The sequence below is a fragment of the Brettanomyces bruxellensis genome, chromosome 8 (genome assembly GCF_011074885.1).
Source record: "Brettanomyces bruxellensis chromosome 8, complete sequence".
Classification (NCBI taxonomy): Eukaryota; Fungi; Ascomycota; class Pichiomycetes; order Pichiales; family Pichiaceae; genus Brettanomyces; species Brettanomyces bruxellensis.
The window spans coordinates 1975383-1999396 of NC_054689.1; the positions used below are offsets into that span (position 1 = coordinate 1975383).

General features: G+C 38.2%; 8 protein-coding genes across 8 annotated transcripts; 3 read left to right on the forward strand and 5 right to left on the reverse strand.

Moving 5' to 3' along the window:
* Positions 1 to 1759: 1759 nt before the first annotated feature.
* BRETT_001094 (uncharacterized protein) lies at positions 1760 to 7534 on the reverse strand (the record flags this gene model as incomplete). The annotated part of the gene is made up of 1 exon (XM_041279651.1): positions 1760 to 7534. One exon carries the CDS (start codon positions 7532 to 7534, stop codon positions 1760 to 1762), a length of 5775 nt encoding a protein of 1924 aa, XP_041137865.1.
* Positions 7535 to 8603: 1069 nt separating this feature from the next.
* On the forward strand, positions 8604 to 10517 carry BRETT_001095 (uncharacterized protein; the record flags this gene model as incomplete). Its single annotated transcript, XM_041279652.1, has 1 exon — positions 8604 to 10517. The coding sequence occupies one exon, from the start codon at positions 8604 to 8606 to the stop codon at positions 10515 to 10517; it is 1914 nt and encodes a 637-aa protein (XP_041137866.1).
* Positions 10518 to 10611: 94 nt separating this feature from the next.
* Positions 10612 to 11313, reverse strand: BRETT_001096 (uncharacterized protein; the record flags this gene model as incomplete). Its single annotated transcript, XM_041279653.1, has 1 exon — positions 10612 to 11313. One exon carries the CDS (start codon positions 11311 to 11313, stop codon positions 10612 to 10614), a length of 702 nt encoding a protein of 233 aa, XP_041137867.1.
* Positions 11314 to 11884: 571 nt separating this feature from the next.
* On the forward strand, positions 11885 to 12271 carry BRETT_001097 (uncharacterized protein; the record flags this gene model as incomplete). The annotated part of the gene is made up of 1 exon (XM_041279654.1): positions 11885 to 12271. The coding sequence occupies one exon, from the start codon at positions 11885 to 11887 to the stop codon at positions 12269 to 12271; it is 387 nt and encodes a 128-aa protein (XP_041137868.1).
* Positions 12272 to 12544: 273 nt separating this feature from the next.
* On the reverse strand, positions 12545 to 15535 carry BRETT_001098 (uncharacterized protein; the record flags this gene model as incomplete). Its single annotated transcript, XM_041279655.1, has 1 exon — positions 12545 to 15535. The coding sequence occupies one exon, from the start codon at positions 15533 to 15535 to the stop codon at positions 12545 to 12547; it is 2991 nt and encodes a 996-aa protein (XP_041137869.1).
* Positions 15536 to 18162: 2627 nt separating this feature from the next.
* On the forward strand, positions 18163 to 21246 carry BRETT_001099 (uncharacterized protein; the record flags this gene model as incomplete). The annotated part of the gene is made up of 1 exon (XM_041279656.1): positions 18163 to 21246. One exon carries the CDS (start codon positions 18163 to 18165, stop codon positions 21244 to 21246), a length of 3084 nt encoding a protein of 1027 aa, XP_041137870.1.
* A 274-nt stretch (positions 21247 to 21520) lies between these two features.
* On the reverse strand, positions 21521 to 21967 carry BRETT_001100 (uncharacterized protein; the record flags this gene model as incomplete). The annotated part of the gene is made up of 1 exon (XM_041279657.1): positions 21521 to 21967. The coding sequence occupies one exon, from the start codon at positions 21965 to 21967 to the stop codon at positions 21521 to 21523; it is 447 nt and encodes a 148-aa protein (XP_041137871.1).
* Positions 21968 to 22621: 654 nt separating this feature from the next.
* Positions 22622 to 23125, reverse strand: UBC7 (Ubiquitin-conjugating enzyme E2 7; the record flags this gene model as incomplete). The annotated part of the gene is made up of 1 exon (XM_041279658.1): positions 22622 to 23125. One exon carries the CDS (start codon positions 23123 to 23125, stop codon positions 22622 to 22624), a length of 504 nt encoding a protein of 167 aa, XP_041137872.1.
* Positions 23126 to 24014: the final 889 nt, after the last annotated feature.

A 24014-nucleotide genomic window follows, 5' to 3' on the forward strand; every position in this document is an offset into this window, starting at 1 on the left:
GATTGCGACGTGGTAGACTCGTGGACAACCTTGATATTAATTATATTTCCCCTGGTCTTGCAATAATTCCGTAAATTAACACACATACTGGTTGAGATCGAAATGCAACTACAACAAATAAACTTTGATAACATACTAGATAAATATTTGGCCCGAAAATAGTTGATAGAATTTCTTTTTCCATATGGCCCCCGCAGATCGGCAATGATTTAAATAAAAGGAGAAAGAGAACAAAGCTTCGTTTCTCGACAAAGCCCCGGAGAAACTAAACAAATCACTCGGAGTTTTATCAGGGAACATATGTATGTATACAACAAATAGGGAAACAACTCGAAAAATAAAATAACTGAAGTCGAAAGCAAATTTTGTTTGATTGACAGGATCTAAATTATTTACGGAATATGATGTTTTACAGCTGACGGCTTTTAGCTGGAAAAAAAGCCGAATGAATGTAAGGCTGAGAGATACCAGATAAACGAAACAAAAAGAGGAAATTTGAAAAAAAAAATAAAAAAATAAAAAAATAAAAAAAAATAAGTTACTGAATACTTGTAATGATGTGAAGACAGGTGGTGATGAAGAAAGGAAAATAAACGCAGTGAAAAAGGGCGCGAAGTACAAATACGAGTGGTCGGTTCTCCATCCAGACAATTTACCTAGCAGTAAATGGGAAATGTGCATTATACCGAGTAGTTGAATGATTTTGCCTCATCTAACAGCCGCTTTATTGTACTTTTCCTAGAAGGATGCAGAATGTATTGTGAGTAAAAGAGCGACCTTTGTTTACAGAAGATCGAATAATTGTTTGTTATAACGTAGATGTTTTGTGACGATGTTGACAATAACACTTGCCAGCTATAATTTAATTTAGGAGATGTCTGCATTGTTCAAAACAATTCAAAGGTTGCATCTCACATTTAATATTATCCTACTTTCCTGTGTGCTGAAAATGTATTATCATGTGAAGCACCACCGTGCGAGGGCGATAAAGTGATTATTTTTAAAGAATAAATAATTACCTTAACAAATTTTGATTCATCGCCGGTGTTAAGGCGTCTAATTTTAGTAGTCTTCCACCCGTTTTATTTATTTATTTTTTTTCTTTCCGCCCCCCCTCCTGCCTACAATTGAATCTGGTAATTCACCCAATACCAATATGAATTGCTCACTCCTCAAAATTTCAACCAGTTTTTTTTGATTTCTTAATCCGTCAGGTTGAGAATGAACGGCTTTTACAGCAGTGGATGAATTAATGTAATTCCGGTACCTTTATGTTGCGGCAAACAAACAAATAAACAGTCAATTCTTTGTGCCTGGGTTTTGTCCCTGTTACGACCAATAAAGTCCTACCTAACATTTTTTTAAACATTTTTTTTCTAACCAGGTGTCAACAGAGATACACACACGCTTTTTTTTTTTTCTTGCTTTTTTTTGCTCTTTTGTGTTTGCGAGGGGGGGGGCCTGGGCTTTCTTTCGTAACCGGTTATTTTCGGACCGCGCTTATAATCCGATTATTCTACAGTTTGTCCGTTCTGTACACGTAAATTAATTCTACAATTTTACGCTTCATTCTTAATATGAATCTCGCCAAGAATCTTCCTCTTCAACATTTCTTTTTCCTAACACGTGGTGTGAATTGCTTACACCTTTTTTATAAAGCCTCTGTACAAGCTCTTTCTTTATAATGCTAGAGTCTCTAGTGTGTCTGTTATATTTTACAAAATTCTTATACATGATTATTTAAGCTTTTTAAGAAAAGTTATTTAAGCGTTTTAAGGAAAGAATCCAAATTGTACTCTTCCTCGTATTGGGATTCATCCCACAATTTTCCTAAGCTCGTAACAGCTTTTCCAGCCTTACCCGATAGTCCAACTTCGTTTGGAACGTTCCTATCATCTGGTCCCTTATTTGAAGTTTCTTGGGTGTCATCAGGCTCTTCACCTTCTTCAGCTTCTTCTTGATCACTTTTATCACCTTTTGTAGCCTTTTCGGCATCCTCTCCAAACAAATCAAGCAATTGGTTCGAATTCATAGATGAAAGACCAGCATTCTGCTGGTTAACAACGGTATTGGCAATGTTAAGCTTGAACTTCTGAAGTCCCATAATTTTCTCCTCCAACGTTCCCTTTGTAATCAATCGGTATACATTCACGACCTTTTTCTGTCCAATTCTGTGTGCCCTGTCCATTGCCTGTAAATCATTCATTGGGTTCCAGTCATGCTCCACAAATATAACCGTATCAGCTCCAGTCAAATTCAATCCCAATCCACCGACCTTAGTCGTAAGCAATAAGACATCGATAGATGGATCACCGTTAAACTTCGACACTATCTGCTGTCTGTATCGAGGATCCGTAGATCCATCCATTCTTAAATAAGTTACATCCGGCATATGCTTCTTCAACAAGTCGTTTTCAACGATATCCAGCATGTCACGCATTTGACAGAAAATGAGGGCACGATGCTGTGAAATAACGTTATCCTGTAAGACATCATGAGCCTGATTTTTGGATGAAGAGTTTCCACTTAGACCGATTCCACACTCCTTCAACAAATTCTTCAATGCCATCAATTTTGGTGCGTAATGAATATCCCTAAGATCCATGTTATATTTACCCAAATACGACTTCACATCATTATACTGCGGATGATTTGGAGTGACCACTAAGGCGGGAGAGTTACACAACTTTCTCATATACTGAAGAACCTGGAAAATGTGTTTCTTTCCACCTTGGTTTGAAGTCGATATATCCTTCTTGACAGATCCTTTCTGCTTTGAAATAAAATCATGATACAATTGCTTTTGCAAGCTTGAAAGCTCACAATAATAGTCCTGGATAATCTTAGGAGGAAGATCTGATAAAACATCCTCCTTGAGTCTCCTCAGCATGAATGGAAGAACCTGTTTGTGCAATGTCTCCAACGCTAATGCACCAGCTTCCTGATCTTTGCTGCCCTTACTTGTTCTGGATGTTGAAATCGGTTTAACAAATTTATCATTAAATGCCTTTTCTGTGCCCAAAAAGCCGGGCATGAGGAAATCAAACAACGACCACAATTCCAAAACATTGTTCTGAATTGGAGTACCGGTTAAAATTAATCGATGTTCAGATTTCACCTTCTTCACAGAAATAGTTAGTCTCGTATGTGCATTCCTGATTATATGACCCTCATCTAGAACACAGTAATTATAATTCTTTTGTGTCATATACTCACAATCATTTCTAACAACATCATAAGAGGTGACGATAACATCGTACTTTGACATTCCTGCCCTGAGTTGGCTTCGAATAGCTGGAGGTCCCGCATAAACAAGAACAGACATGAAGGGTGCAAATCTCGCAAATTCCTGCTCCCAATGACCAGTAAGGGAGGGTGGGCAAACAATCAATGATGATATCCTCTTAAACTCCGGAGAGCCCGTCTCCTTGAACTTCTCTGCACGTATGTGGTGATCACTAGCAACAATACATATTGTTTGTAACGTCTTTCCAAGACCCATATCATCACATAGAATACCGTGTAGGTGGTACCTGTTAAGAAATGCTAACCAGCTAACACCATCTTGCTGATATTTTCTTAAGGTTGCGTGAATTGAAACTGGTAATTTGAATGGCTCGATCTTAGTAGGATCCATCATCTGTTGTATAAACTTTCTTTCCTTCTCTCTACCTTCTAACAAATCCTCCGGCATATCAGGCGGGTCTGGTATACCGGCTTCAAGTGGGACTAGTTTTATGATTGAAGCAAACGATTTTGTAGCTAGCATCCTTATTCCATTATTGGAATCACTCATTCGTCCCATAACTGGAACAATTAGAAAGATCACATAAGGAAGTATTGAAGCGCCCATAAGGTTTGTTATGTGATAAACTGCCTCCATGGCACCTTGTCTATTGGTAACTTCAAGTGCATTATTAAGCAAAGGTAGAACACTCCGAACCAACTTCCGGAATCCCAGTCCCGGAGCAATCGCACAAACACTACCGAAGCACTTCGATGCAGAGTAGCGGAAAACTGAATATTTGGACTGCAACGCATCCAAAATCAAATCTGCCTTGTCAAAAAGCTCTGGATATAAACTTTGATCTAATTCACCGATCAAAGATCGAATAAGCTCTAATGAGTCAATAGCAGCTTGCCCCTCCTCATCGGTAGGTTGATAATCTGGACCTTTTTCGAAAATCTTCAGAGCATCCAACATCATTAACTTGATCTTAGGCAACTTATTGAACAAGTCGGCTTTATACTTTCGAAGGAGCCTCTTCAAAGCCATAATTCCTCCTCTCCTTTTAATTTTTGCTTGATAAACTTCCTTTCTTACGATGGTGGATTGCGCTGAGTCAGTATCATCTGCATCTTCCTTCTTTAAAGATAAAACTGCATCACGGAGTCCCTTGTTCGGAATAAATTCAGGAACTTCAGAGGTATCCACACACATAAATGCACACAAATTCTTTGTCATTTTATCTGAAGCTCCAAGCTTTCCTTTTTCGTGTAAGAAAGAAATTAGATAGGCAGCAAAGTCGGCACTTTTTGCTTGCAATTGAGGAGACTCCTCCCGTTTGATACTATCCATTACTGCCCGGATAACGGGATTAAGTTTTTTAGGTAAGCCACAAAGTTTGATGTAACAAGAGGCATAAGAAGCCAGAATACTAATGTTGACCAATTCGGCGGAAGATTTTGCATCTAAAATAGCCATCTTAATTCTATGTCTGGCATCACCCAATGGTTTGACAGAACTGATCCGATAAAGAGCAGACATTGAATTGTAAATTTTCTTGTACCATTGATTTACGACCTTCTCTGCAGTTGAAATTCCAAATGCATTAGGCCCTGCATCCTTCTCTCCTTCAACAATGACTGGTAGTGTTGGAAGTTTCGAACTAGAAACCTTACCCACATCGCTAAATACGCCGAATAGCTGTAAGCATTGAGTTCTCAAACCCTTAAGAGTAGGCACTGATTCTCTGAATGACGGTAATAAAGATGGATCAGATAGCTTACTCCAAAATATATCACCAAATGTCTTCACTGCTATATCAGCTGGCTGCTTGCCGAGTTCACTGCAAGTAGAGCAGTAATTATCAACAATAATAGACGCTATTAGCCTCGACGTTGAGTGGAAATCCTGCAAGTCTACTGTAATTTGCTTGCAAACATCTTCTAAAGCTTCTTCTGAGGTATAATGAGCTATAGTTTTGCCCATTGCTTCTGCACATATCAATCTAGTACGGAGTAATACCTCTTTACTAACCAAAGTCAAATCGCCATTGATAATAGGAGCATCTATATTAACATGCAGATCGTACTCAGTGTCAGGTATACCTGAAGATGTTTTCTTTTGACTGTCGTCACTTGGTGTTGGGAATTTTCTTTTATGGCCATGGTGTTTGCCAATGTTAAATCCAGTTAGTTGTATATCTGATGATGACATGGTGCTTCCACTTGGGCGAAGAATGTACGTTGGATCCATTGAGTAATTAAATCGGGCGATTCCTAACGGTGTAGTCATCAATTTAAGTAGAGGATACCAGTTGTCTTTAAATATATCTTCCATAGATCCATGCGATCCTTTAGCAACTTCACTTAACATTGTCACATATACTTTCATAGATAACTCCGAAACATCGTCATTCTGTTCCATAAGAATATTCTGAAACACAAACCTGAAAGCCTTATCATTAATCCAGCCCTTTGTGGAATCGTCATCAATGCTTAGAAATGCGAATAAAGTTTTCAAAACAGATTTACGCACATTAATGATAGAATGTCTGAAGAACGGATAGAGCTTTGGCACCAAAAATTTGAAGTCATACTTCTCGTTTTGCCCAGCAAGTTCCTTCATCCTTTCAAGAACTTCCTTATGCAAACATAGTTTCGCCAAGAGGTCCATAATAGAACCGGTGGAAGCAGATAAATCATCCCTCGTGCTTGATAAATTGTTCCAAATTGCATCTAAAACTTCAAACACCTTGTCTAGTTTCAAATTGACAAATTCCGCGGTAATTGGAATAAGTGTAGCTGCTGCCATGCTTTGAACATCATCATCACTATCATCCCGTAAGCAATATAGTACAGTATCAATAGTTCTATCCATTATCGTTGGATGTTTAAAAAGCATATCCGTCCGAACACTAACAAAATATTTCAATCCCAAAATGCCACCATGCTTCACTTGCCAGCAGGGTATTTGAATTCCGAGCGTTGCAATATCCTGCTTTATGAGAGATAAAAGAATATCAAAGGTTCTCAATACTGTTTCGTCGGATAGGTGGAGTAATAATGCAGCTAACGCTTGACCGGAATTCTCACGGACAGGGGCAACTACAGTATCGGAAACGTAATCGCCAAATCTATCCAATGCAAATAAAGTTATCAGACGAACGCATAAATCCTCTAAAGTCTTTTCATTTCTATAGTCATTCTCCTTTCTAGTTTTTCCTTTAACACGGCCGGCCCCCTTGGCCTGATATTTGATCAACTCTCTTAGCCCCATTGCACATCCATGACGAATTTCCCAAACCTCGTTAAAAAGATCATTCACCAAAAGTTCGTACAATCCCTGAAACTGCCAAACATACCCGCTATATTTTGATGTCTCATTCAACAAGGCTGGAGTTTTCACTTTATTCTCTATGCATAGCTTATTCTCGTCGCTCTGTGTCGTCACATCATAAGCAGTTTCATTTTTCTTCTTACTAACTACCTCAAATTCCTTGCTTTCCGAAAGCTCCTCAGAAACGGAACTTCTAGTCAAATCAACATTTTCGTTACGATGTGAATGGGATTTTGCAAATCTCGCCCTCCTTTTGGCTAAGGCACGCATACGTGCCGACATATGCGGCTTTGCCGGTGTTAGTGGCGAGATGGAAGACTCTCTCGAAGACGTTGAACTTCGACTTTGTGAAGGTGACTTAGACATATTCTCTAAGTCATCCTCCTTCTTAACTTGTATATCCGAAACATGCTGTAATTTCTTCTTTATATCATCCAAGCCCAATTTTGTTGTGAATTCGGTCTTTCTTTTCTTTAAGTTAGAACCAGGATTATCTAAATTGTACTCTGCACCGGAGCTGGCTAAAAGAACAATGTGGGACTTTAGAATTTCGGACAAGTCAAAATCATCCAATGTAACTAATCTATTCTCAAAATTGTTAAGTAACTTGTCTAAAATAGCATCATCATCAATTTCATTTTTCACGTGGACAGCATCTCCGTTCCCATTTAACTCCTCCTTCCCGGCTGCAAAGGGTCCTTCATCTTGATGTTCTAATTTTGTATTCATGCTATCATCGCAATTCGGATCCCATTGAGGAGCAAACGAAATTATTCCACCCAAAGCTCTTGCTGCAGTTACACGCGTCTCCCATTTTTTGTTTAAAAGAAATGGATAAACCCTAGAAAGAAGATTAAGAATATCTTCAGGATGTTGCTTAGCTAAACTGCTAAGTTGATCTGCTGCAGTGTTTCGTATAAAAGGGGTTGATCCCGTCTCGATAAGAGTAACGAGGCGATCTAAACGCGACATCTGAAGGGATTTCTATAAAAGATGACTCTATTTCTCGGTTTCTTACTAAATTCTGGTTTTGGTGATTCAGAGATGTAAGCGAAGAGTATTTATTATGGATGCTTTTGAGCTTGACGACTCTTCCTCGTATGTTTTCACTGTTTTTCCCTTTTCAGAAATAATGGTAACGCAATTGTTCTATTATCCTATGTTTCTCCTCACGCTCCGAAATTTTCGTGTATATCAGCTGTTGCACAGCCAGAGATTGATTTTTAGGTGATGGTAATTCGCGGTCGCTTATATACTTTACTTGAGTTCTGAAGGGCTCAAGCCAAATAAATAGGGGAAAATTTTTAAAATTTGGCCATTTGCACTTAATTAAATTATTTCGTCTTCGCATAATGATTATTTGTTTATTTTCTTTCCGGTAATTTATTTCCTTTTCATTATATTTACATCCTCCATTTATAGTGTAACCACAGTTTCAGACATCCATCATAAATCTATATCCATCGTTCTGTTGCTGTCTTCTTTTATTCAACTTAAATGATGAATTATTATATGTAATAGTTTTAAAAACTCGAATAATGATTATTTTGATATTTCTTCGTTTTTCTCTTAAAACTCATCTCCATCCTCTGAAATTTCCTTTCTCCTTATTGTAATAAATGCCGAGCTGTATTGTTCAGTTTTTTTTTGTCCTTTCCTTCTTTTTCCTATCTGGTGAGATGGGTCTATGACTAGCGACATATTTTTGATATGGACTATACCATTTGATCTGGGTATGTAAATTTTTGCCATTCCAGGAAGAACACGTCTATCTATAGCATGTGGTACCTTTTCTTTCATACTTTTTAAATATCTTATTAACAAAAGCGACTTGTTTAAAATTTTAGTAGGACTTCTTCCCTGGAAAGTTGCAGGACGATCGACTTTATCGAGAAGTCGAAAATAAATTTCAGTGTGCCCCGCCCCAGGCACCCTCTCGAAGATTATTAGAATTTCAGTGAATTGCGTGTATTGGTTGAAGAAATAAGAAAAGAGGTAAAAGGTACTCTCGAAAGGAAGTGACATATGAAAATCTTTAAGAATGAGTCTCATAGAATGTGTGTTTATTGTTGATGAAGAGGATAACCTCATTTTTGAGTACACTGTAAAGCCATCGAGTCCAACATATTCATACGTGCACGAACAATTGTTGAGAATAGCGACTGATAATTCCTTTAGCAATACATCTGATTTTTCTACACCTAAATGCATTCACTGCTTTACTTCGGATGCCGTTATTGATAGTGTTCTTGAAATTGATTCGAAATGGAGGGTTGCTTGGAATAGGGTTGATAATGTTTACTTAATTGCTGTCGGAAGAATTGCATCACGCTATGTTGATGTTTATAGTGACGACGAGGATAATGATGAGGATGAAGACGAAAATGATGTTGATGTTGAGGTTGAGGATGATGACAGCAGCAATAGTAATGATAAATCAGATGCTAATGGAGAAAATAGCGAGAAGAGTTATGATGAGGATGCAAGCAATACTTTACAACCGTTAGATGAGCAAGATTCCATCGATGATCAGAACAAAGTAAATGATGGATCTTCTCCAGTGAATAGTGAGAAGAATATGAATTTGGGATCTGATTCTAATTCTGTATCGAGAAAGCCATTGGTTAGCATGAACATTAATCCGGCTCAATACTTTGACTTTTTCAAAACTTTTAGTTTTGTTGCAAAGGTGTTCTTAGAAACGAAAAGATTAACACCAGCGAACGTCACTAGATATAGTTATAGGTTGGTGTTCCTTTTACAGGTTATGATAGACGGCTCATCTCCATATATCACTGATTTGAATCAACTCCGAGAGCTTTTACCAAATGATAGCATTTTTAAAAAGATTTTATCCACCACAAGGCAGATACAGCAAACAGCCTCCAAGTCAATTCAAACCATGAATCAGATTAATAACTCCTTAGATCGTGGTTTAAATCTCTCTCGTATACGAAATTCATCAATATTTGAAAAGTCAGGAAATCAGGTGCCATGGAGAGAAGCCAACCTCAAATATACACAGAACGAAATGTTTGTCGATGTTGTTGAAAAGATTGATTACATTATTCCAAGATCTGGCTCGATTAACAACACATCAGCATCCATTTTGAATCTTGGATCTGCATACTATGAATTGCCCGGAGTCAATTCGAACAGTGCTCCCACCAGAAAGCATAACGGCACCCCGGTCGTTGCTGCAATCAACGGGAAAATTACGTTCAATTCAAGTCTTAGTGGGATGCCAAAAATCCAACTGGTACTAGATCTTTCAAGGCATAATATTGGTGTTCCAATGTTTCATCGATGCGTAGATCTTGGAACGTGGACAAATACTGGTCATGTCATCGAATTTATTCCTCCAAACGAGAAATTTATATTGATGCAGTACAGATTGAATCTTTTGTCCAATAGTGAGAGGGAAAGTCCTAGAAATCCCTCTTATTACACGGGACTTGTTAGCACTACATTTTCATCTGGACTCGGATTAGCGAAAAATGTTTTCGTCGTTAATGTGCACACAAATACAGATTCCTCGGTTAAATCTATTAATGATCTTGACATTGAAATACGACTGCCCGCCCCAAAAAGTACAGTTAACTGGATTGTTAAGGTTCTGCGAATCACACAGGGTAGTCTAGAGCTTAAGTCGCCTGGTGAGTATCATTGGGTATTTGATAAGGAAACTCCTCTCGGCATGTCATTCACTCTTAGGGGAGAAATTAAGCGCGAAGGTGAAGAGGATGTTGATCCTAGTAGTATCCCTGGGTTTGATTCATCAAAAATTACAGCCGTTGAACCTATGTATCTGAAAGTTGGATACCAGAATAAGGGAAGTGTTCCAAGCGGCATCTCAGTAAAATCACTAAATATTATTTCCGGTCTTCCTGGCAAGGTGAAACCTTACAAAGGTGTCAAATATACAACTCTTACGGGGGATGTTCAAGTGAGGTAATCAGTTAAGACGCCTTTTATCTAAATGTTTATATACTCAGATCCGAGATGTTCCTGACATCAAATCAAACCGTGGAAAATTCTGTATCTACATTTTAGTATCCTGATGTGTGGGCTGCGTATCTTGGCTTTTTTGGCCTCGATATAAAACCATTCTGTAAAATTTCTATAAGCTGCCTAAAATCATTGATGACATAGTCTATCTCGGGAATTTCATCTACAAGATGGGCATTATCTTTATGCTTCATTAAAACCAGAGAAAATCCAGCCTGAAGGCCAGCAAACATATCGTCACGGGAATCCCCCACCATAATCATTGTCTCTGGACCGACATTCCAGCTTTTGCAGATGTGTAATAGCGGTAATGGAGATGGCTTTGGAGGCTCAAATGATCTGGTTATAATAGGATCATTTAATTGAAGCCCATCCAAATAGTGCTTGAGCAAGTAATCCACGGGTGCGATGTTGTTTCTCGTGCAAATGGTAAACTTTAGATTAGTATTTTCACGCATGAAATGGAAAAGTGTATTGACACCATTTTGCGGTTTCATGTCGATCATTGCTTGGTTTTCCACGTCCTCGACTTTCTTCGTAGCAACAATTTTCTTGTCCCCATCCAAACTACCAATATAATCCAAAATGTCAACTTTCTTTCCCACAATTCCTAGTGCTTGCCTCATCTGTTTAAACATATATGATTGCGGTTTTGTAAGTGTACCGTCCATATCAAAAACAATCCCATTGATCTGGGTTTCTCCAGGCTTCACAGCCTTTAAAACAAGTCTGCGTGCGGGCATTAACAGCATAAAATATTTGTTATATTAAGAAACTCGGTGTGGGGAAGACGTATGGAGAGAATCTGATCTGTACAATTATTCCCAATGGTTTAATGTATTTACGCTGCATTAAAACACCAATTACTATTATTCTTATTTTTTTTTTATTCTCTCTATCCGCACCCCACAAACCGAGTAATTAATTATTCTGGCGAGTCATCTCTGTTGCTTTGGTGTTAATTAGATGCCGCACGTAAAGCAAGGTATTAACTAAGGGTCGCATATTTTGTTGGTATTTGCACTTCAATATAGTGTAAGGTATCCAACCTGTATGTGGGTGCGTTCTTGTATACCAAATTTCTACATATTAATGCTCTGTAAAGTATAGTGTCAAATTTCTGGGTTGCTTTCATCTTTCTTGGCATTTGCTGTTGCTCCAAACTTGTAGTTGCTTTTCATTCATATATATATATATATATGGCGGATGTGTAATTAATTGTGATTTTGTATCCATCTCCGTAACAAATTTCTTCTTGAGCATCGATTTGTGTCCCTACGTAATCTTATCTCGAAGGAAATATTGCAACCCACAATGTCAAACTTAATCAACAAACTCTCTGAGAAACTTGGAGACAAGAACGAAAAATCAGAAGACCAACATTTGTCTTCTTCTGGCAGCGGTGGTAGAAATTCAGGATTCGATAATTCTGATGACTACTCGGAACAAACCCAGCAAAGAGGAATGGGTGGTTCTCTAGGTGGTCACAATACGAGAATGGGTGGTCAAAGCAGATCACGGCAAACAAGATCAGGTGGCGGTATGAGGGATGATGTTGAGGATTTTGAGGATAACATTGATAAGACCATGAAGGGTAAGACAGGCCGTAATGATGAAGCCGGAGATTGGCAGGGTAACCAAGAATCGATGAAATTCCAAAAGGATTCTTCGAAATCAGGATCTGGTTATGGTGATGAATAACTTCGTTCACTTTTATCTAACGATTCTTTGTTTATTTGTTTGAGTGACTCGGTATGGAGCAACTCTACATTTTCATGTTCAACATTTTTCTTTCCTTTTTTTACACCAAATGCAGATACGTATCTCTACCATAGTGCCTAGTTAAGTAAAGCATAGTATAAAAGCAAAGCATATATGGTATATGGTACAAATAGAATATAAATATGGTCGTAAGCTCTTAAAATTTCAAAGGTAGTGCGCGGAATATATCGATAATTGCCGATATGGGAGGCTTTATTTCCAACCATTGATTGATTCGTTCTCTAAAGTGGATGTAATATAAGTGTTCGTAAGCCGACACCAGTTTTTAAACACGGATAGTTCGTCGACGGTGTTGTTCGTACGAGTTTTGACTAATCTTATGCCGTCATACTTAGAATTTGCGATTTTGAAAAGTGATGTTTTCACCAATTGATTAGACAGGCGAAGGTTCGTACACCTGGATATATTGTTATCCACAGACTCCACTAACTTGTGTAGCTTCTTACCAAAGTTTTCCCTTCCCACTATCGAATCCATGTCCAGAATACTGCATATAATTACCCGAAGACTCTTAAGTATTTTCATGCACTTAAGTACAATAAGCGACAATAAAGGTTGAAGTTTGAATATCTCAAAATCATCAAATTGCTCGTCAATCAAATTAATAACCTTTTTGCTGTATTTATAAATGTCGTACTCCGTCTCAAAGATGAAGTCTTCAATCTGTGTGTTGTTTATTGTGCTGATTTTCGGCGTTAGCTTTCCGATATAAACCGTCAACTCCGATGAATACTTGAGTATATTCAAAAATTTGTATTCTGAGTTCGGAAGCTTCAAACTCTTTTCTATATTCTTCATGTCATTACGCTTTTGCATATTATTAGACATTAAAATAAGTTCCATACCAATCTTGAAATATTCCATGTCTACCTTTGGACTGCTCTGATCAGCAGATCCTTGGATCTCTGTACTTTCAAAACTTTGTATAAAGCCCTTTATAAATGTCTCATCCAGCGAGTAGTACAAAGTAGAACTTCTAGGCGTCCCGAAGTAAAGGGAGTAACAGTTGTCTAGAATCATAAGATGCATAAGATTATGGAAGTCAGTACTCGTGAAATCTTCTGTTGACAACCTCCAATCCTTGAAGACGCTAAAAGCAACACCAAATCCTATGGAAAACTCATTTCCGGAAAGAATCACGATGTAATTCAGTAAAACCATGGTTGTGGTGAAAATTATTCTGGCACTCTTATTCTCCCTGATGGAAGATTTCGTTGCAACAAGTTTTATCGTGTTCTCCAACGTCACCATGGCCTCAACAAAGCCAGATGAAAACTCTAGACTGTTCAAAATCTGAAGAGCCTGCCCCAATATTTCTAGCACTTGAATGTATTCTTCACCATTTAGCTGTTGGATGCAGTTCACCAAGATATCTCTTTGCGGTAAAACTGGGTACTTAACCTGTAGCTTATCATAAAAAGCGTTCAAATTCGCCTGAAGAGCGCTGTAAAAGGCATCATACTGAGGTTTTCCAACTGACTGCTGCATTTTTTGGTTTTGCTGCTGTATTGGCAATCCCGACTGTTGAGGTTGCTTTGGATCAAGTGTCATGTTTGCCGCCCGGCCACCAGTTATAGATGGAGCAGGACTTACCACTTTGGAAATGCGTCCCCTAAAGAAATCCTCTTCTGTTTCAGAAGTTAGCCCATTGGTCGAGTCAGAGGCCCCCAGAGAGGATCCAGCCAATGGAAAGCGTGGTGAACCAGCGGGCGGTGTGCGAGAAAATGATGAACCCCTTAATCCAAAGGAAAAGCCAGTGGCCGCAGACGAGTTCACCGAGTCAATGGACCCTTTTCTTGGAGGTGTGAATGGAGGAACGTCATACGGCACCTTCCAGAACAGCTGCTGAGCCTGGGCACCTGATTGGCTGCCTTGGGAATTGATAGACATCGATCTTGAACGTGCTAATGGCGGTAAAATTGCCGGACCCGTACTGGAAGCTGCCGAGAGCCCAGTTGATTTCACTCGTGACTGTTGCAAGAATGAGGAAGCATTAGGAAGCAATGGTGAGCCATGTTGTTGTTGTTGTTGTTGTTGTTGTTGTTGTTGTTGTCCCTGGGTTTGTGTTTGTGACTGAGGCTGTATCTGCGGCTGAATCTGGGCCTGAGCCTGAGCCTGAAGTTGAGGCTGCACTTGTGACAATTGCTGGGGCTGTGTTACACCATATTGGGACAAGCTTTGCGAACGTGAGTGGCCCTGAACACGGAACTGAGAGCTTGACTGAGATGGTGGAGATTGAAACTGAAACTGCTGTCGCTGTTGCTGAGATTGAGATATCAATTGTGGCTGGGAGGGGACCGAGGAAAACCCGGAATCAGGGAAACTTGGATAAGAGACTGGGGGAAGAAGAATCTGCTGAGCAGACTTGAATCCCTCCAGAGACAGAGGACCCTGTGGCTGCTGAGATGGTAGTTGTTGTGGAAGAAGAGTCTGTGCATTGCCTAATATAGTATTTCGGCCATCAAGTGCTGCCTCTGGGGCCGAAAATGTCGTATATGAAAGGCCCGATGATTTTTGTGACATCGGCGAGTGCGACCCTGTTGATGCTGATTTCCTCTTTCGACTCTTGGTGTATCCTTTATTTGGACCTCTCTTCAGTGGTATCCGTGTAAATGTGCACATGTCCCCGTTTTTCTGACAGTTCGAGCATGTTTTCAAAAGCTGGTTATTCGTCATGTTCAACACCGCATTGCACCGTATCTTTTTGCGGCGGCATTGATCGCATGCCCGAGACACTTTGCTCCTCTTCCTCGGCGGTATTGTTTTCGTTTCATTCTTCGGCCTTGACAAATGGTTTTGTGATAAAACGGAACCTCCAGAATGCAACGATGAATTCCCAGAATGGGACGAACTTCGGGATGAAACCGAAGGCCTTTGCTCTGTGATTAAATTCGAAAGATGTGGTCTGCGGTCTTCGTTTACTTTGTTGTTAGATGCACTCTTTAGATTATTTCCCTCAACATGTTGTTCGGGGCCATTTGTAGAACTTTCTTTCAAGGATGTGCCCTTTTCTTCTATACTTCCTTTCCCTGACTTCTCTTGCTCAGAACTCGATGCCAGTACTGTCGTAATGTCACTCGGTGGTATTATTCTTGGTTGTTCACTATTTGTTTGTTTAGAACTGGTCTCATCCTTGCCATTAATCTGAATCATAGAAATATCTGTATGTAGCTTTGTAGCCATCTGGGGCAGTACTTCTCGTTCGATTTCCGTCACTTGCATGTGTTGACGACCCTTCCGTTTATTTACAGGAAGATGAAATGTCTTGGGTGAATTGAATTAGAAAACAATCTGCAGGATATCAATTCAGTCCGATGCGTATAGGGGATAAACAAAAAAAATCGTGCAAAGTGTATTTTTGTTTTTTATTTTATCCCTTTTTTCCTCAAAAATTGCCAATTGTCAAGTTGAATATTATTATATTTTCAGTTAACTTCTTTTCAGTTTTCATATGCCTATTACTGGAGAAATGTGGGGTGATTTATCCGTGACAACAGGTCTATTGTTTGCTGGGAAGAAAAACAGTGCGGGTTAATGAATGAGAATTTTTTTTCGGAAAGCAAAAAAATAAAATAAAATGGAAGAATAAAAAAAATTATGTATAAAAGTAAGAACAGTACAGGCAGAAGTGAGACGAAGCAAAAGGAGCAATATATACAATGTGTGATGTGAAGTACGAATCGAATGCTTTATGGTATTTGAAAAGCATTTATTTAACAATTTTATGATTAGATGAGCAGGATGAGACCATAGTGATTAAGACAAAACCTAATGTTCAATAGTAAAGTTAAATCACGCCGAAAAAATAATGATCTCTTCCAGCCAACGGAAAAAGGCCCGAATATCACTTTATGGGGGATATATTTCCCAAAATAATAATTTTGGAGAAGGGAGATTACGGCAAACAAGGAACATACTATAAAATATTACCCCAATACAGTCACAAGAATTAGAAAAATAAAAGTCTGCTGGCATTGATCATTTTTTTAATTTTTTTTTTTTTTTGATTGTTTACTTGTTGCAGTCTTCGCTTCCTCTTGACCGGGAAATTCTATCAATGGAATAAAATAGATTTATGGGAAATGTAAGAAAACAAGATTCAATAAGGAAAAATTACAAATATAATATCTGAAGTAATATCTGATTCTCTGTATGATAGTATTCGTTACATGGTTGTACGTTATGTCATATTTTACAAGATTTGGCCTTTTAAAAAATTTTGAATCCAGTAGGTGTGTCATCATATAGTGTAACCAAGGATAAAAAAACCTCATGTTTTTCCGCGAAAACCTGACTAAAAGAGAAAAAAAATTCAGGGAACTATAGGGATAATAGACGATGATTCTTGATTCAAACAACGAACGACCCCGGAATTTTCTCTCGCGAACATCTTTTTTCCTATAAGCAACTACAAATTGTATTCGAGCAAAATGTTTGTCGGTCTGCCTGCCCATGCGGGGATGACACTTGAATATTATTAACTCCTTATTGTAAGAATTTATTTATTTATACGTATATGTTAAAACCGTGATTTTTGTAACAAGACCAGACCCTATTTATCTTATCATCCTATAAAGGAATTTTTAAAGTTAGAGGTTACCCCGGACTTTCTCATGGTTGCTCTATTCTGCTTAGGACTCCGCATTCCGTAACGGACTAGTGTTCATCATTTTTCATATAATTTCAACTGGAAAGAAACAGTTAGATTCCATTTTGTTGTTTTGTTCACAGAAATAGGTTACAAATCTCACTTCTTCTCGTTTTTTTGATCCAGAGTTCACTACTTGAAATGAAATAATGTATTAGAATATACTGCTACAATTCGGCCGATGAAAAATAAAGTTCTAATTGAGCTCAAGAACCTTTTCAGTTTCCGTAGTTGCCCGGAATTCATACTTCCTTTCCGTGAAAGTTTTTTTTTTTTTTTTTTTTTTTTTTAATTTGTTCCCTATAAGAGATTTTTGGCAGCCCTTCGTATCCTAAATATATTCTGTAATTTTTTGTGGGGAAGCATGGCGGCTGAATAACTCTAGATAGAAAGTTTTTCCGAACTTCGACTTATTTAGACGCGTCGGTTTTGCTTTTTTCGCTATCAACGGCGATTTTACCTATTTCGGATGGTTTATTTATGATAGCATCAAAACGTATAAAATGCCGTAAACCTCGGGTGAAAGTCCAGATTTGTTTTGCATAGAACAGTTTATTATTATTATGTATCACCCTGATTCAGATTCAAATTCGCCTGCATACGACCATTGTTCGTAATTATGTATCTCGCATTGTAGTTTCGACGAGCATATATGCTAATTGGTGAATGAGTGCGGGCGAATAAATTTTACAAGGAGTTCAAATAGTTTAATAGTGCCGAGTAATCAGATCTATGATTACACGATAAGTGGTAGATGGGATAAGAAAATATAACAGAGAGCTTGGTATATATTACCATTGGCTTTTTATTCCTGGTTTTGATATTCTTAGTTGCACTCTAAGAGCTTAAATTTTAGTACTTTATTTCATCTTGGCGTTCTGGGAGATTTACCGAAAAAATTTAAAAAAAAGAACAAAAATAAATAAATAAATTGAATCAATAGAAAGTGCGCTTTGAAAGTTTAGTTTATCACGTATTGTATTACTCTTTTGCTAAACTCCGAACTGCGTCTCGTTCCTTTTCCAAACAGCCACGTCTTGCAATTTTCTCCGCTTGATTAAACTCTGGTAGACTGATTCATGTGGAGTTCGGCCTTGATAGTAATAAAGGGATAGCCAACTGTTATCTAGTGATCAAAATTTCAGATCTGGGATTTAAGAATATGGCTGATGGAATCAAAAAGAGCAGGAGAAGACGTCCACCATTCTCATGTGTACACTGCAGGAAAAGAAAAGTGAAGTGTGATAGGGGTAGACCAACGTGTATGCGATGCAGGAAATCAAATGTGGAGTGTGTTTATGATGGCCCAGCTGATTGGAGCCATATTGATCAATCCAGTGTAAAATCATCCCATGAACTATCCTCACTTCAAGCATTAGGCATTCATGAGCTTTCAAAAACACCAGTTGGCTTTTTTGATGTAAGTTCCTCCAAGACTTCGTCTAGATTTGAAAATTATAAGCCAATTCAATTTCAAAGTGCTATCAATGGCCAACAAAGGTCGATGATTAGCAATGGTAGCCTTCCAGAAAGATCCATTCCAGTCAGCTCTGTGAACAGTCCAGCAAGTTTTCATTCGGAAAATATCAGAGAGTACAATTTTGTCACACGTGACCCAGTACCAAATACACCAATGACAGTAGTCCCCAATATAAAAAGTGGACCTGGAGGATCATTACCTTCTACAACAGTTGTTTCAAATGCTGGTTTCGTTGCAAGTACTTCTCCCAGTGTTTCCGACTCGTCGTTGAAATTTCCGACGGGTGGAAACTTTTCGCAAAAGCTTCCTCCATCTTTGCCTATGGTTCCCCAAGTAACTTCTGGATCAGTTGTACCACTTCCAGTTGCTCCATTACCTCAGATAGTTTCCTCTCCTTATTCAAAGAGTTATCTTTTTTGCCCTGTAAATGGAGTATCAAGTGAAATGAATGATAACGCTACGCAGAAGCGAAAGCGTTTAACTGATCAAGGATCTAATGACAGGCTGAGTCTCGTTCTCGATGAGTTCGGCAAGAACATATTGACAATCGGCATCAAGAAAAATAGAATGGGTGCTTTCGGATCATTTAAAATGGGTATTCTCTGGAAACGTGATCCACTCATGAACACGATGTTTGCAAAATTCAGGCTAATGAAGAAAAAGGTTGAAGCTAAGGTGGTTGCTGAGCCCAACCCTTTTCCAAAAAAGTCGTCTGGATATCTCTCCGGATTAAAAAATCTGGAAAGGCAGGTTAAACTTCGGAAACGAATGTCAAAGCAGAAATATATGGTCAAGGACGATAAAGATTTAGAAGATATGATGGCATCATTGTTCCCACCGCAAGACGTTCTAAACTGGCATCTCAACAGATTCTTTCGTTACATTTATCCATTGTGCCCGATTTTTGACGAGTATATTGTTCTTATGTACACGAAGAGAATTGTGGTATACGGCAGCAATTCTGTTGGTGATAGTAGTGTTCACCTCGAGATAAAGACGAAATTGGATCTAATCAGAGCTGCAACATTGCTCCTAATTCTTCGGCTCTCGTATATTTCTGTATACTTGGAAACAGAAACAAGCAACCCATCATCACCGAAATATGATCAGAAGATTTTGACGAATCCTATCGAAGCCAATACGATGACCCTAGCAAGGATGGTTCTCGAAAGGGTTAATTTCTTGAGAAAAACTTCTTTGGAAGATATGCAATTGCTTCTCCTTATACGTTTGTATCAGATTGTTGCGCCAGAGGATGGTGACGGTGGAAATTATGGAGATGGTTGCATATTTGTTGGGGTTCTAGTTTCAACAGCGGTTAGTATAGGATTGAATAGAAAAATCGACAATGTTGTCAAGACCGACACATTTGCACGGACAGCAGATTCCTTCCATAATTTGTGGGGTAAGCTATGGATAACATGTATGGAGATGGATTTGGAGATGTCTCTTGTGTATGGAAAAAAGCCATATATAAATATTGACGATTGGGATACTCCATTTCCTTCTTCGGATATCAAGAACGCCAATCTCCAGGATTTTTATGCGGATAAATATTCCATTGACAGATTGAGCAAATTTATGCGGATATACAATGAACTATATCCTTTGGTGTCTTCATTGCATAGATTGCGAGAATCACCTAGTATTGAACATGTCATGCTTCAGATCAACAGTGTCACAAAATTATGCAATGAATTATATCCAGTTAGTCTTCAGGAGGGCTATCTCACTGCCGGCGTCTTCTCCTTAGATGTTATTAATTCGATAAAAAGCATTCTTGTGATCTATCCATTTATCATAAATGTCCAGTATTACCTCTTGCTTCATTTCGAGAGTACTGATCAGTTTGACAAATTCTTGACTGTATTTAACCAAACAATTGATAATGTGCTTTATGCCTTGCAGATATCAGTTGGTGCATTCGTACGTATTTTTACGACTATGTCTGCACATGCTTTGATGCTAAATGCGTACATTATTCAGGCAGTTAATAAAATTATATATATATTGCTTTCATTCTCGGTCCACGTGCGTTTGGCAAGTTACCGTGTGGAGAGTCAAATATCGAAGGAAGGGGATCGGATGTATTCGGAGGTTCGAGAATCCCAGGAGAAATTGAAAAAGCAATTTGAATCACTCAGAGAAAATATTTTTGAAATTATGAAACTTGCCAATAAATGTCCGGCATTCTCATTGGAACATTACTACACATCATTCAGAAGTTATGGTAATTGCAAGTGTCTTATAGGATGGACTAAACAAGGTGGGAAGCCAATCTTCGATTTTGAGGACCCTTCCTGGCTAGAGCACTCAAATTTAATTGAAAGGTTTAGTTATGAGCAAGTTCAGAGTATCAATAAGAGGATGGAGAAGTTTTTATCGTTAGATTCCTGTGTTAATCTTTCACAAATGACCAGGAGATGGACTTCGAACCCGGAAAGTAACACTTTTAAGTTCAAAGATTTCTGTCCCAAGATTGATGCTTCTGGAAAGATAGTCCTCAACACGGGAATGTTAAACTACAAGAATTCTAATAATGAAAATATGGGCATGAAGATGGAACATGCATTCTCAGGTAATGAAAGTGGATCATCGCTTTTGTCTGAAAAGCAAGACAAGACTTCGGATAATGGTGAAAGTATCTTGGGAACGTTGACGTCAGCTGATCCTTCATTCGAAGGGCTCGAATCTGCGGATAACTGGCTACAAATACCGGACTTGGTAGATTCCTTGGATATAATGTCCGAGTTTGGTATGCTTTAGTAAAAAATAAGTAATTGTAGTATTATATGCAACGTCATTCGAACGGAATTGCTTGAATGAGGAAGAGAAGAGAATGTAATAAACATTCAAAGTAATAGAGTTGAATATGTTTAGTTTTCTGTTAATTAGCACGAGAAGCATCAAACTGCTTCGTGGCTTATCTATGAATAAATAAGTAAACTCAGTGCTTGTCTGACCAACCGTTCCATCCCGTCTTTAATCAATAAAAGATTCAATAAATATTCTTACGCACTTACTTGGCAGAGCTTTTAATTCATTTCTTCTCGGGATAATATCCTTCTTCCGCACCAGTATACACGCCATGTTCAACACTCCACTCAATTAGTTTCTTCCTCTTTTCTGCCTCTTCTGCCCTCATCTGAGCTTCGAGCTTTCGAACATTTGTTTCAGTGACAAAAGAAGCGGCATAAGTTAGAACAATTGTGTTATAAAATATTCTAATTCTGTTACCAAATGATCTATATAAAGGAGACTTCCATCTTAGAAGCAAATCAGTTGGTATTGAGAAAAGGGCACCATATAATACACCTGTAAGCGTTGATTTGATAATAACATGAGAGAGACGTGTGATCTTGCTGTCCGATTGTGTAGCCTGATTTTTGTTCGTAAATGGTTTTGTGGCTTGTACATCTGGCTTTTCAGATATAGTCTGGTTCTTTTCACTTTCGGGAATATTCCCTTCCCTTGAATTTGATACCATTTGTATTTCTCTGAATTTTTGCGTTTCACTTAATATTAAGCCCGATAATTTTGGACTAATTGAAATTATATGTATTTGTTTCTAAATCGACCCCGTACCGTTACTATTGAAAAAGGATGTCGATGTTTGTAAATTTCATATAATAAGATTACGATACTCCAAATTGTTTACATTGAAAAAATGGAATCATCCAATGATTCTCTCCAATTATGGGGCATTCATTCCCCGTATTTTTTCTAAAGATAAAGATATATAGTTTAAGACGATGTTTACTGAATAATGGTGGGGAGAGAGAACTGGAGAAGGCAGTGCCAAAAAAAAATATAGCAGGGTGTGAATCTCCATTTCAAACACCGGCACTATAAAGCGAAGTCCGAGCCTGAATTCTGCCCGCTGATATTTCATGAAAAAGCAGTTTTGCATATGTCAAGGTTTACTCAATAAGAGTTACATTCTGATGAAAACCATCATAAAATCCTAATAAATTCAACTTGCAACGTACGATATTAAAAAGACTTACAAGTATGAAGGAATTAATTAATGGCACTGTCGTTGTCACTAGTATCTATAAGTAAAGTATGCAATTATATTATGTAGTAACCGGTATCACAAGAAAGAACGCTGCAATTTTTAATTTTTGTTTGTTTATATTCATCACCTAAGGCTATCAATCACTTGCCTCCTAACCACTTTGTTGTATAATTCACGGTCTTCCCTCCATAGTTTGGCTGCATCAACATTGGCGGGAGAGTTTGGATTTGGCTCTGCCAACATTGAGCAAACACTCAAAAGGATTTTCTCGATGCTCTGCAGAGGACCCCAACGTTCATCTGCCGATTCATACATCATTGGGTCATTTCCTGGAGGATGGAGAATTGAAATACACACTGTTCCATCTTTATATATGTTTGGATGAAATATCTCCGATGTGAATTTAAGCTTTGGTGGGGACAATGGGTAGTCCTTAGGAAATGACATCTTTGCAGCAAACACACCATGTTCATATGGAGTCCCTGGAGGCCCCACAAGAAGGCAATGCCAATTAAAAAGATTACTCTCACTGATTGGAGCAGCAACGATTCCCTCCGTTGGATCTTTTAGCAGTTCCTTATACTCTTTAAGCAACCTCCTCTGCGCAGTCGATAGTCTTGCACACATTATTTAAAGAAGCAAAGCTTTAATGATTCAAAATATATTTCATTTGTCAACTGGGAACTGCTTTCATTGCGAATGGAACGAAATAAAATAGACAAAAAAGGGGGAAAAATGTCTGTACTGTTTGAAAATTCGCTATCAGATCTATCTCGTGATGAGGTAAGGAAGCAGACGCGTCGATCGTCGTACTGACAAGTCTGGCTGTATGACAAAAAAAAGGAAGGCTTGCTCGGTTACCGTTACTAGAGGGTGAGTTCGTACCTCTGGTACAGTTGAATTGTCCCTCCTCATAAGAGAATAAATGTAAAAAGGAAGCACTATTGTAATAATATTGGTAATGCTTCATAAAGTTACTCTAGGTCATTATTTTTGAGGGAGCTGCTTAAATTCGCAGCTTGTGGTACTATTGTTTGTGAGCAAATTATTTCTAAATTGGGATACCATTGGGTACCATTCATTTTGCGATAGTAATGATCAGGAAAACTATTGGGTTCCTATAATTACTCAGAAAAAAGCATATTTACATGGTATCATTCATGATTTAATAAATTGATAATAGTTCAGCTTTCTTGGTTAAAATGATTATACGGAATGATAATCTATAACCATCTTCCATCATGATGAGTGAGGTTAGGATAGATTTAAAAGTATAGGTCAAAAAATAAGAAATATTAATATCATCGTTGGGTGCATTGTCAATGCGCGTCTGTTTTTACTTGAATTCTGGTTCATTTGGCAAAATAAAGTAGATATATGCCTTCTGCAAATACTTCACCTCATATAAATCTTAACCACAAGCAAGTATTCTTGATCAAAGCTAATGCCCTAATACCCATTACACGAAAGTGTTTTTCTATAAACCGTTCCAATGATTCTCGTAGTGAAAAGTGTA